Source organism: Heterocephalus glaber, unplaced genomic scaffold, assembly GCF_053883595.1.
Source record: "Heterocephalus glaber isolate CG9 unplaced genomic scaffold, H.glaber_assembly_v1.0 deba00001472, whole genome shotgun sequence".
Taxonomy (NCBI): Eukaryota; Metazoa; Chordata; class Mammalia; order Rodentia; family Bathyergidae; genus Heterocephalus; species Heterocephalus glaber.
Window position 1 is genome coordinate 30,504,647 of NW_028258315.1, and position 14,412 is coordinate 30,519,058.

The window sequence follows — 14,412 nt, forward strand, 5'->3', positions numbered from 1 at the left end:
ACTGAATTCACAGAATTTAAATAAACATAATGTTCAAAATGGGAAGAACTCTTGAGAGAGATAGATTCTAAAAGCTATGTTAGCCCTAAAAAGAGATGTTGTTTGGGACACAAAGGGAAGAGTGTGGGAGTGTGAGTTCCAGCTATCCCTAATTTTAGGATATAGTGAGCCTGTAAGAATGAGGAAGCTGGACTGGATGACCTGTAAGGTCTTTTATTAAGATTAGGAATTTGCAGGATTCTATGTATAAGCCTCACACACATGACAGCAATTGTATTTATAAAGTGAAAAATATAAGCCCAAGTAAAGCTAGGCATTGTGTCTTGTGTTTGTAGTCCCAGCTACTTGGAAGGCTGTGGCAAGAGGATCATTTAAACCCAGGAGGAGTTCAAGGCCAGCCTGGGCAACATACGGTCTCAAAACAAACAAACACAAAAACATAAGCCCAAGTATAATAAGAGACTAGAGGAATAAGAAAAAAAAAAGAAAAGTGGTGTAGTAAAAAGAGTGACAGTCCATTATCCATTTAAAAATGATTCAGGGCAAAACCAAAACAATAATAAACTTACAGCTATCCAGGGCTTTGAGGCTCAGGGTGACAGAGATGTTAGTATCTAAAGAGAGATAACTATCAGAGGAATCGCCAATTTAAGAGACAATAGCAAGAGGGTCATTGTGCTAGCAAGCCCAGCCACAGGCTGATCATTAACTAACCAGGGATGCAAGCAGAGCAGTAGAAGGATATGAGCAAGAGAAGCAGCAAAAAGAAGGAAGCAGCAGAAGGAACAGATGTGTACTGTCTGAAATCAATAGAGGGTTAATTCTACCTGAGCAGTCACTAAGAGTGGAGGCCTACAAAGTAAGTTGTTCAGAAGTCATCTTTTGGCATGTAAAAAGCTGAGCATGACTGTTAGACTTGGGAAAGGACATAATTCTACTTAGGAGAAAGGAGAAACAATGGGAAGGTAGCACAAGAGAAGAGACTTTGTTTAGATAATAAGGAAAGATATATAGGGGCAGTAAGTTTAGTTACATAGATATTTTAGAAGTTTTATTATAAATGTTTTATTTAGCATAACAAACTTATATTACTGTAAAACATATTTTAGAAAGTCTTCTCTATGGGTAGTTTTTTGGATGATTTTAAAATTTCACATAGTGAAGTAACTTAGCACAAGCAGAAGAAACATTCGGACTTGAAAGCTATTAAGACTACAAGGGCAGGTCCAGGGATTTAGCTCAGTGGTTCCACCGACTGCTTTGCAAGTGGAAGGTCCCAAGTTTGAACCCCGGTACCAAAAAAAAAACCAAAACCTTCAAACAGTACACCAAAGTACTCTGTTCAAAGATACATGCGTGTTAGGGCCGGGGATTTAGCTCAGTGGCACTGTGCCTGCCTGGCAAGCACAAGGTCCTGAGTTCAATACCCGGTACCAGAAAAAAAAAAAGATACATGCATGTGTATGTGTATGCACATACATACTTGTGTATATTAACTATGTACAGATATAAACACATTCATGTATATGTATGTTGTATATGTACACGATCCTATGTGACGTTACGTCATCTTTTGGGATTATGTTTACATACATGGAATAACAAATGCCATTTGAAAACATAAGGAGGTCTAATAATATTAACACTGATTGTTATTAATGCTAATTATTATTAATATTAATTATTTTGTAGTGCTGGAGACTCAACCAAGCTTCATCTTACTTCACTCTCTCCTCAAGTGCTATATTCTAGCTAAATGGCTTTCTTTCAGCTCTCTGAACAAGCTTAGCTCTTTCAACAAGTTTAGCTCTTTTCTTGCTTGGGATCCATAACATTGTTCATTTTGTCTTCAACAATCTTCCTCTGACTCTACCTTGCTAATTCCTTTCTTATCCTACACCTCCATACAGAACTGAATTTCACTTCCACAGAGGCCTCCTTCATGCCTGCTCTAAATTTGGTTGCCCTGGTGTACTCTCTGCCTACCCTCTGCATTTAACTACTATTTGATGATTTCTACAAGGCAGAATCTGTTTCTCTAAAATTTAGCACAGGGCTTGGCTCATGGTAGGTGCTGAAGAAATAACTGAATGAGAACAACACTGAAAAGAAAACAGGATAATTTCCTCTGGGGGGAAAATTTCTCAAATTTTACAGCTTAAACTAAGAAACATTTTAAAAATGTGAATGGCATCAGAATATAGGAAAGTCAATTTATAATTATTAAAACTTATTTTAATACTCACCAGCAATGCTTTTCCGCTTTTGAAATACTGCATGGTGGGGAGCAGAAGGTGACTGTATTGTATCTTCAAGGTTTTCAGAGTCATGATTTGCTGTGCTCCTTATAAATTCTAGAGCAGCATGGAGAACTCTAAGCTGCAGGGCAAGAGCCATACCTACAAATAGAAGAGACTAGGATGCCTCCAAGCTATGATATTATTAATCTTTTAACTGATCTTTTTTTTTGTACTGAGGATCAAACTCAGGACTTCCTGCTTGCCAGCTAGGCACTGTGCTGCTGAGCTACATCCCTGGCACTAGATCTTATTTTTTATATCATCCAATGTCTAAACTGCTAATTATTAGATAAAAATTTAAAATTTTTGATCAACATAGGTTTTCAATGCTAGTCAGAATTTTAACTTAACACCTCATTTTTGGTAGTCCTGGGTATTGATCCCAGGGGTTGTACATCTAAGCAAGTACTCCACCACTGAGCCTTATGGCCAGCCTCTAAAAGCAATTTTAAAGCAAATTTCCAAATAGTCACTATAAAAAGGTAAAGGAAGGGCCGGGGATTTAGCTCAGTGGTTTTGCTGCCTGTCGTGCAAGTGCAAGGACCCGAGTTCGATCCCCAGTACCAAAAAAAAAAAAAAAAAAAAAAGGTAAAGGAAAAATACTCATAAGAGTTCATACATTTAATTTTACATAAGTTTTTCAAAGAACATTTGTGCATATAAGTTAAAAGTTTAACCAGCAGAACTCATACTTTTCCAGTTTCATGTTTACTTTAATATATGCCATTAAAGAAAAAAGAAGCATTACTGTTCTACACAAGCCCTTTAACTCTACTTGATAAGAAAAATCAGCAGCCTCTTCTGAGGATGCCTTCCTAGCTTCTAATTATGTCAAGGCATCACTTTTTCTATTTTTGCCACTTCAAAAGGCCGTTTTTTAAAGCCAATCAGTATCATCACAAAGTTGAAGTTAAACCTTCAGTAAAGGAGTTATTAAGCAGAGATTAGGCCTTAGTGAAATGTCTGGCTACTATACAACTTCCCCCCAAAATCCATAAAAATTAAATCTTACTTTGTGTTTTCTTGTTTTTGCTATTTTGAAGATATCCAAGGAGTACAATTAGATCTTCAATAACTCTAAAATATTGTGAGCCCGAGGAACTGCAAGCATGAATTGTAACTGCTATGAAAAGTTGCTGTATATCACATGCAAGTAATTTGTATTCATTCAAAGGAATGCTAAAGATAACCAAAAAGCAAAAACAAAAAAAAGGTCATTTATAAGAACAAGAACCAATAATTTAAGACAGAGAACTGGTTTAAGTTCTTATTCTATCAGCATGCATTCATTCAGTATTTATTCATACTCACTCTATGACAGGTAATACACTTTGCATATTAAGAATAGAAACAAGAAGACACACTTTCACTCCTGTCAAAAATAGTCTTGCAGAAGACCAGCAAAGTAAAGAGACCATTATAAACAGTAAATGATGTTAAATTTAATAATAGAGATTAACACAAGATATGGGGAACAAATAAGCACGTTCCTAGCCTATACTAAGGATGAATAGTATGAGAGTGCGAGCAAAAACATTCTGGGAAGGCTCCCCAGAAAAGGTGAATGTAAATAAATTAAACTCTCTGAATCTCACTTGTATAAATTATGGTTATTTTAAGCATTAGAAGATACTGTAATAGGTTTAAATATATATTAATCACCTCTCAATACACAATAACTATGAATCAGTTACTTCTTTCTGCCTCTCAATTTTAACTTTGATAATCTACCTCAGTGTGTGCTATCAGGTTAAGCACTTCTATTTACTTTTTTCAAATCAAGGAAAGGTAAAACATGGTAACCATTAATAGAGTACTATTCAGGGGCTATCAGTAAGCATAACTTACTTTTTACCAAGTAAACAAAATCTACTTTTAGAACAAGCCTGCAGCTGCCTTTCTAGGTTTACCATTTTCATGTACTGTACTGCAATCAAGACTAAGTGTTTTGAGAAAATATTATACTTTATATTTATTTCTGTTTCTCATATGCCTAGCATACAGACCCTAAATGTAATAGGTGTTCAATGAAAGCTGAACCAAGTTACAAGGAGTCTCTCCTTGGCCTAGAGAATCACAAAAGATATGCTTTGTTCTCTCTGCAAAAATATAGATAACATTTAATGCTATTTATATGCAACAAGATGGTGCATCCAAATATTTAATGTTATGTTAGTAAAAATGGTACTCTGTGCACCATAAATGGGGACACCAAAGATACAAATCCTAAATGAAAATCTAAACTCCTAATGTATTTTTTTTTTTGGTACTGGGGATCAAATACAGAACCTTGCGCTTGCAAGGCAGGTGTTGGAACCACTGAGCTAAATCCCTGGCCCTCCTAATGTATTTTTAAAAACTGTTATTTGCTGGGCAACCCTTTGCCTATGTATGTTTGACTATCAGAAATTAATTTATGGTAACAGTGACTGAATATGACTATTATAAATTAATTTATGGTAGTAGGTAGTAACAGAATATGCTAATAGGTTAGCACATTAAGGTTAAAACACAGGCTTGTGAAGTGAGACAGATTCAGTCTCAGGTTATCTGCTGTTTACTAGCTGCATGATATACTCAGTGAGCTACTGAGTATCCTTCTAATCCTCAATTTTCTATTCCTGGAGTTTATAATTTTTATAAATATATTGTGGAAGCTTGGTAAATATATTTGGCATGATTAAACTTATTCTATTTGTTTTCATGTTCTAAGTACCTAAAAACATAAACATCTTCTTAATCAACTTTTGTTGAAAATGATAAAAAAAAAACCTGCCCTCTCCAAGTTAATTTAAGGTAATAAATGTTGTGGGAAAGACATTCTTTGAAAGTATTATGAAAAATTAAGATGGTTTAAAGGAAGCTATTACTAAAGTTTCCCTTTCTAAAGACTTATCAGATATAATTTTAATTAATAATTCAAAACTTACTTCTTTTCTAATCCATTCAGGGCTGCTACTGTATTACATAACACATATAGTAGACCATTATCCAACAACATGTCTGCTACCTTAGAACAAGAATTTAAAATCTGGATCAGAAGTAATAGAGCATTATGCAAGAGTATGTTGTCATATAGGGAGGTTTCTATTAGTCCCAGGATAGGAATGGCAGACCACTTCTGAAAAAGTCCCATGGTTTTCACATCTTCCAGATCAAATCTGTAACAAACAATAGTTAAGAGCACATTAAAAGCAATTAGTCACAAAATAAGAATGAATGGACGCCCTACAGAGGTCCTAAGTGGCGCGGAAGACGCCGAATCACCCCGCTGCAGACAGGCAGGTCTGCCCACACCCTACCAAGGTTCCCAGTCGCCCGGAACACACGCTGAATCAGCCCGCTGCAGACAGGCAGGTCTGTGGACGCCATACCGAGGTCCTGAGTAGTGCAGAAGATGCCGAATCACCCCGCTGCAGACTGGCAGCCACCTGATTCCACACTACAAAGACGCAGAGGACACCAGACCAAGGTACTGAGTCCCACTGTTCCCGGCCCAGAGGTAGGGGCTTCTGAGCCGTCGTCCCACTGCTCCTGGTCCAGAGGAAGGGGCTTCCCGGTTACCATGCCTCCTGCTGCTCCCAGCCCAGAGGAAAGGGCTTTTGGGCCACCTTCTGTCCGACTGCTCCTGGCCCAGAGGAAAGGGCTTCCGGGCCACCATTCCTCCCACAGTTCCCGGCCCAGAGGGAGGGGCTTCTGAGCCACCATCCCACTGCTCCTGGTCCAGAGGAAGGGGTTTCCCGGCCACCATCCCTCCGGCTGCTCCCAGCCCACAGGAAAGGGCTTTTGGGTCACCATCCCTACCGCTGCTCCCGGCCCCTGTCCCACCTCACCCAGCTCAGAGGAGGTAATCCGTGCAGGCGCTAACAGCCCCCCTGCCCCAGGAGAAATGCGAAAACACATAAGTAAGTCTCAAAACCAGACTTCCAGATCACCTACAGCAACCCCAAAGGGAAATGAGATGGAACACTCTGATACTCAACCACCTGGACCCACTGAACTGGCAACAAAAGGGGATCTGGAAAAAATGAAATCAGAAATAATTTCTCAGATAAGAGGAGAAATTGTGCCCCTAGTGCAAGACATGATTAATAAATCTAGAGAGGAGCTGAGGAACTTGATGGAATCCCAACATAAGAAACAAATGGAGTCCATAAAACAGATGCAAATAGATTTCCAGGAGATGAAAAACTCCATTGAAAGTCTACACAGCAGAATGAGCCAATGTGAGAACAGAATTTCAGATATAGAAGATAAGATTGCAATTAGTGACCAGGAAAAGAAAAATTGTTTCAAAATTACAAGGGAACATGAGAAATCAATCCAGCAGCTGCTAGATGATGCAAAGAAGAATAACATAAGACTGATTGGAGTCAATGAAGAAACAGGAGACAGTGGAGATGACATAAAAAAACTCTTCACAGAAATAATGGCAGAAAACTTCCCAAGCAGGGGAAAAGAGCTTGACATACAGATAAGTGAGGCATATAGGACTCCAAATAGCCTTGGTCAAAAAAAATCTACACATAGGCATATAATTGTTAGGATTCCAGAAACTCAACAGAAGAACAAAGTTCTACAAGCAGTTAGAGAAAAGAAACAAATCACATACAAAGTAAAGCCCATCAGAGTCACAGCAGACTTCTCAACACAAACCATCAAGGCAAGAAGAGCTTGGAGTGACATATTCCAAGCCCTAAAAGAAAACAGCCTCCAACCCAGATTGATGTACCCTGCAAAACTATCTTTCAAAATGGATGGAGAAATAAGATACTTTCATGACAAACAGCACCTTAGGAACTTTGTGAATACCAAACCAGCACTCCAGAGAATTTTACACAATATTCTAGGAACAGACATTGAGGATCACAACCCCAGGAAGCAAAACAGAATGAACCCATCTGGTGTGACAAGAAATTAAATGTAAAGGGGGAGAACCTAACAAAAAGAAAAAGTCATGGCAATGACAAGTCAATACATTTCAGTTATAACCATCAATGTTAATGGTCTCAATTCACCAATCAAAAGAAATAGACTGGCAGAATGGGTCAAGAAGCAAAATCCAACAATATGCTGCATACAAGAAACACATTTAATTCAAAAGGAAACTCATAGACTGAAAGTTAAAGGGTGGAAAACAATACTGCATGTGACAGGAACCCGAAAAAAAGCAGGAGTAGCTATCCTCTTTGCAGATCAAGTAGATTTCAAACCAACACTGATTAAGAGAGACAAAGAAGGACACTACATCCTTGTAAAGGGAACAATCCAAGAGGAAGAGATGACAATCATAAGTATCTATGCACCAAACACTAGTGCACCCAACTATATAAAACAAATACTAATGGACATGAAAAGTCATATATGCACTAATACAATTGTAGTGGGGGACCTCAACACCCCACTGTCACAAATAGATAGATCAACTAGACTAAAAATAAGTAATGAAATACTAGAACTCAATCGAACTCTTGAACAAATGAACTTAACAGATGTTTACAGAGTCTTCCACCCCACAAAATCAGAATACACATTCTTCTCAGCTGCACATGGGTCATTCTCCAAAATAGACCACATACTCACACATAGAACATGTTTAAGTAAGTGCAAAGGAACTGAAGTTATCCCCTGTATATTATCAGACCATAGTGCCATGAAATTGGAGATCCATAGCAAAAGAAACTGGAAAAATTTCATAAACATGTGGAAATTGAACAACACACTTCTGAATAACCAATGGGTCACAGAGGAAATGAAAGAAGAAATCAGACAGTTCCTTCAATTAAATGACAATGACAGTACAACATATCGGAATCTATGGGACACAATGAAAGCAGTCTTACGAGGGAAATTCATAGCAGTGAATACACATATTAGGAAAACAGAACGAGCCCAATTAAACAACCTGATGCTGAACCTCAAGCTTCTAGAAAAAGCAGAGCAGGACAACCCCAAAGCTCATACAAGGGAGGAAATTATAAAGATCAGAGCAGAAATCAATTCAATGGAGACTAAGAGAATGATACAAAAAAATCAATGAAGCCAAGAGTTGGTTCTTCGAAAGAATCAACAAAATTGACAAACCCTTAGCCAACCTTGTCAGAAAAAGGAAAGAAAAGGCCCAAATCCATGCAATTAGGAATGAAAAGGGTGAAATTACAACAGACCCAGTAGAAATCCAGATGATCATCAATACCTACTTCCAGAACCTATATGCCAATAAGATGGACAACACAGAAGAAATAGACAGATTCCTAGATACATATGAATTACCAAAGTTGAATGAAGAAGACCTAAAAATTCTGAACAATCCAATATCAACCAGTGAAATTGAAAATGTAATTAAAAACTTATCAACTAAGAAAAGCCCAGTCCCTGATGGCTTCACTGCTGAATTCTACAAGACATTTAGAGAGGAACTGCTGCCACTACTGTTTAAACTCTTCAATGAAATTGAAAGGGAAGCAATACTCCCAAATTCATTCCTGGAAGCAAGCATCACCTTGATCCCCAAAGCAGAGAAAGACCCAACTGAACCACAGAACTATAGGCCAATCTCACTAATGAACATAGATGCAAAAATCCTTAATAAGATACTGGCAAACAGAATGCAGAAGATCATCAAGAAGATCATACACCCTGATCAAGTGGGATTCATCCCAGGGATGCAGGGATGGTTCAATATATGAAAATCAATTAATGTAATATACTATATCAATAGAGCCAAGGACAAAAACCACATGTTTATCTCCATAGACGCAGAAAAAGCATTTGACAAAATCCAACATGCATTTATGATAAAACCCTACAAAAAATTGGAATAGATGGTCTCTACCTCAAACTGATAGAAGACATCTATGAAAAACTAACAGCTAATATCGTACTAAATGGTCAAAACTGAAATCCTTCACACGAAAATCAGGAACAAGACAAGGATGTCCACTATCACCACTCTTGTTCAATATAGTTCTGGAAACATTAGCCACGGAAATTAGACAAGAGAAAGAAATGAAAGGAATAAAGATAGGAAATGAAGAAGTCAAACTGTCATTATTTGCAGATGACATGATACTCTATATAGAAGACCCCAAGAATTCCACCAAAAGTCTTCTAGACTTAATAACCAAATTCAGTAAAGTAGCTGGTTATAAGGTCAACACACAAAAATCAATAGCTTTCCTCTACACAAATGACAGACTCACTGAGAGAGAAATAGGGCAAATAATTCCTTTCACAATAGCATCCAAAAAACTGAAATACCTAGGAATCATCCTAATGAAAGAAATCAAAGACCTCTTCTCTGAAAACTATGGCACTCTGAAAGGAGAGATTGAAGATGATATCAGAAAATGGACAGACATCCCCTGCTCCTGGGTAGGAAGGATTAATATAGTGAAAATGGCCATACTTCCAAAACTGCTATAGAGATTTAATGCAATTCCAATTGAGATCCCAGCAGCATACTTCATAGACCTCGAGAAAACAATCCAGAAATTCATTTGGAGCAAGAAGAGACCCAGAATAGCAAAAGCAATTCTAGGTAACAGAGACATGGCGGGGGGTATCACAATCCCCAACCTGCAACTCTACTACAAAGCTACTGTGATAAAAACAGCATGGTACTGGCAAAGAAACAGACTTGAGGACCAGTGGAACAGATTAGAAGATGCAGAAACAATGCCAGACACACTCAGCCATCTCATCTTCGATAAAGGAGCCAAACACCCTCACTGGAGGAAAGATAGCCTCTTTAATAAATGGTGCTGGAAAAATTGGGCTTCAACTTGCCAAAGATTAAAACTAGACCTATATCTCTCACCATGCACTAAACTAAAATCAAAATGGATTAAAGATCTAAATATTAAAATAGAAACTCTGAACCAGTTGGAACAGAGGTTAGGTAGAACCCTTGAAGACATCGGTGTAGGAAAAGATTTATGAACAAAACCTCAGTTGCCCGTGAACTAGCACAAACAATCAACAAATGGGATCTCTTCTTCTTAAAAAGCTTCTGCACAGCAAGAGAAACCACCAGCAGTGTGAAGAGACAACCCACAATGTGGGAAAAAATCTTCACCTGCTCTTCCTCAGACAAAGGTCTACTATCTCGAATCTATAAAGAACTTAAAAAGATCAGACCTCCCAAATTTAAAGACCCAATTCGAAAATGGGCATCTGAAATGAACAGACATTTCTCAGACAAAGAAGTAGAAATAGCAAATAAATACATGAAAAAATGTTCAACAACACTGGTCATTCGAGAGATGCAAATGAAAACAATGCTGAGATTCCACTTCACTCCAGAAAGGATGGCTGCTATCATGAAATCAACCAATAACAAATCCTGGCGGGGCTGTGGGGAAAGAGGAACCCTGCTCCACTGCTGGTGGGAGTGTAGACTGGTGCAACTACTGTGGAAATCAGTATGGAGATACCTCAAAGAACTAGGACTGGAAGTCCCATTTGACCCCGCTATTCCACTGCTGGGGATCTTCCCCAAAGAATTAAAAGAATCATACCACAGTGATATATGTGCACCCATGTTCATAGCAGCACAGTTTGTAATAGCTAAAAGTTGGAAACAGCCCAAATGCCCATCAACTGGAGACTGGATAAAGAAAATGTGGGTTTTTAATAAAATGGAGTACTACTCAGCCATAAAAAATGAGAAATTAGAAACATTTATAGCTAAGTGGATGCACATTGGGGCAATACTCTTAAGTGAAATAAATAGGACACACATGTATAAATACTGAATAGTTTCTCTGGTGTGAGAAACTGAAAGTGTAAATAAGGACTAAATGTATAATAGGTAATGTGAAATAGGAAGAAAAGGGGCAAAGGGGAAGGAAGTGGGAGGGCTAGGGGAAAGGATAGAAGGGAATGGGATTAATATGAGAAAATGGAAAAATAGGAACAAAATCTTTGTAAATAGGGAGGAATGGAGGGGTTGAAGGGAGGGCTGGGCAAGGGTGAAAAATAAGAACCAAGAGAGACTATGTAAAGGTGCAAATTTCCAATGATGAATGTCATTATATTGTATACCTAAAATGTACCAATGATTAGAATGAATAATCGATAATGTAAAACAGGAAGAAAAGGTCCAAAGGGGTAGGGGTAGTGGGAGGGGCAGGGGAAAGGAAAGAAGGGAAAGGAAAAATGCTGAGAAATGGAAAAAATGGAAATAAAGTCTTTGTAAATAGGGAAGGGTGGAGGGCATGAAGGGAGGGCTAGGAATGGGGAAAAAATAAGAACCAAGATGCATTATGTAAAGGTACAAGTTCCCAATGAGAAATGTAATTGTGTTGTATACCTAAAATGTACCAATGAAAGAATTTAATACAAAAAAAAAAAAAAAGAATGAATGCTTGAGACTACAGGCCATTTTGTTAACCATTTCAAGCTCTAAAAATAAATTTGGGGAATAAAGTTTCTTAGCCTTTTGGCTATAGATCCTCTCCAAAAATAAGATAAAGGCTGTTGTCAGAGGTTCATCCTAAGATATACAAATGTTCAGAAGAATGATACATACAATTTCAGAGTTTTAACTGATTAACTCATTTCATGGGGGTCTTATATCCAAAGAACCTCTGCTTTAAGGGCTTATAATAGGCATATAGGAAAAGTATCAGTATTTTATTTATTTGAAATACAGTGAGATAATCAAAAGAGGGTTAGCATAAAGAAATGAATCTTGAGTTCTTATCCCAAAACTATTTGCCTCTGTGATGCAGGAAAATTATTTAAGCCTGTTCTGCCTCATTTTTTTCATGTATCAAATATATGTGATGATATCTGCACTTCTTTCTACTCAAGACTGTTGTGAGACTCAAATAAGATAATGCAGAGTTACTTTGGAGAAGTCAAAAGTTGTATGCAAGTATATAGTACCACTGAAATTACCACAGTAAATGAGTTAATACCTCAAGGTTTGACTCTGTATACCACAATCAGAGAGCATATATTTCTCTATTATAAAAAGAAAATAACTTTTCTGCCAAACTTATGGACTGGGTGAAAAATATCCTTTTATTTTTATACTTATTTGCTAATCTTTCAGCACAACACTGGGGTTAAATCTCAGCCATCAGTAGGTCTAGGCCTTCCAAGGAGGAGGCCATTCTTTTCCCAGATGAGCTGGGGACTCCAAGAGGACTGAACAGATTACCTGTGTAATCTGTCATTGAGAACAAATGGGCCATCTTTCTCTTCAGGCAACTTTCTCATGTTAATACTAGATGTAAAATCATTATCAATTTCTTTCATTTGATACAACACTTATTTCTAGTTTTTAGCTAGTGAATGAAACACAAAGGAAGACATACAGTAGAAAGACTATCACACAGAAAATAAATTGGGCTGGGGATTTAGCTCAGGGGTTCTGGCACCTGCCTTGCAAGTGCAAGGTCCCAAGTTCAATCCCAGGTACCAAAAAAAAAAAAAAAGAAAATAAATTGATTCACTTGGAAAATTACTTTTAGATGATTTTTTTCTAAAGGTGAGAAAATAATTGTGTTAAGAGTGAATTCACACAGACAAAAAAAGAGTGAGTTCACTAAATTTTACATTTAAAACAAAGGATCCCTAGTTATGGTGGAGAACCCACTTACTCTTCATCAAGGCCAATACGTCGACCAAAGAACATTTCAATGAAGCAGTCTAACAATTCCCGAGTTCCCCGATGAAGATACAACTGGTTGGCTAGCAAGGAAAAGCCACGATTCTTCAGAAATTTATCTTTTTGCTCCTTAGATGCTCTATTAAAATATGCATGTAATAGCTAAAGAAAAAATTTAAGACAATTTAGATCTTATGTTAAAATTTAATATATGTAAATCAATGTAGCATACTTGTATTTATAAATTATTAATACACACAGAAGACTACACAAAGAGATGCCACCTCTATAGAAGAATTAATTCTGACACTGTAGAATGCTGTTGTGACTCTGTCCTGGAGATCTTAATTCTTCTGTGGTGGGAAAGCTGGCATTCCCCGCTGAGCATGGACACCTAGTAGCCTGGCAATTTTAGTTGAGTGTAAGTGGAATATCTGTGCCTAATTATGAAGAAAAAATTCAGTGCACTATGTTTTCCCTGCAAATCTATTCTAAACTTGTATTTCTACACATTTTTGTGTGTATGGTACTGGGGATTGAACCAAGAACTCCATGCATGCTAGGCAGGTCCTTTACCCCTGAGCCACACTCTCAGTCCTATTTCTAGACTTCCTAACAGAGTATTTATCCTGAGCACAGGCTGGAATTTTCACCCTTGTTTAGTATCTTAAATAAAATGTATGTAAAACTCAGCTAATTACTTTTCCTTCCAAACCCACTTTTTCCGATTCCACACTTAAATGGATCTTAGCACCACTCCTCTAAACTTCAATGTAAAACTGACTTTTGGTTTTTCTATTTCTGGTTGGCACATTCAGTTATGAAGGTACCTATCTTCCACTCCAGCAAAAGCCTCTCAAATCTGTGTGTCCTTTTACTTTCATTAGTCCAACTTGGGAACCCTTCTCATTCTTTTCTCTGGATACTAGCCTACCCCGCTAACAGTCATAGTCATTTCTCCCCTGGGTTACTAAGCTAGCCTGCTAACAGAATACTTCTACCTCGCTTTCACACTCTCCCTCACAGTAGTGACAGGTATTAATACTTTCCCAAACACACAACCATTTACCACTTTGCTTTAAAAACTTCCTAAGTTTACAGTATATTATCAAAACTTTTTTTGCATGCATACATTCTTCCCTGCTTCCCCTATCAGAGTTATTTGCTTGTCCTGTGCTCTCGTTCATCTTTATCAATATTGCCATGACAGGACTCTACAGAATTCCTTATACTGGGTATGTGCCTCCCTTCCATGCTGGAGTATCAATTCCCAGAATGTAAGGACTCATATTATTCCCTTTTTAAAATCCAACATAGTAACTAACTAGCCAAGGGTCTTGCACATGGAATGGAGGCTCAATAAATACTAGGTTGAGATGCAAGAGATTAAAGAATATCTACATCCAGACAAACTAAAGAAAATAAGAGTCACTGAAGACCAGTTCAACACTGAGTGATTTTCTAATTGAGGCCAAAACACTCATCATTCAACAG

General features: G+C 37.6%; 1 protein-coding gene across 12 annotated transcripts in view; it reads right to left on the reverse strand.

The window, feature by feature from the left end:
* The window catches only part of Lyst (lysosomal trafficking regulator), a 286,606-nt gene that overhangs the window by 96,302 nt on the left and 175,892 nt on the right, over window positions 1-14,412 (reverse strand). For all 12 annotated transcript variants that reach the window (XM_087181914.1, XM_087181913.1, XM_087181912.1 and 9 more), the window contains 4 exons: window positions 12,911-13,080; window positions 5,231-5,461; window positions 3,313-3,479; window positions 2,247-2,399 (listed from right to left, as the gene is read on the reverse strand). In XM_087181914.1, the coding sequence (XP_087038040.1) occupies window positions 2,247-2,399; window positions 3,313-3,479; window positions 5,231-5,461; window positions 12,911-13,080 (721 nt within the window). The remainder of the gene's footprint in view (window positions 1-2,246; window positions 2,400-3,312; window positions 3,480-5,230; window positions 5,462-12,910; window positions 13,081-14,412) is intronic.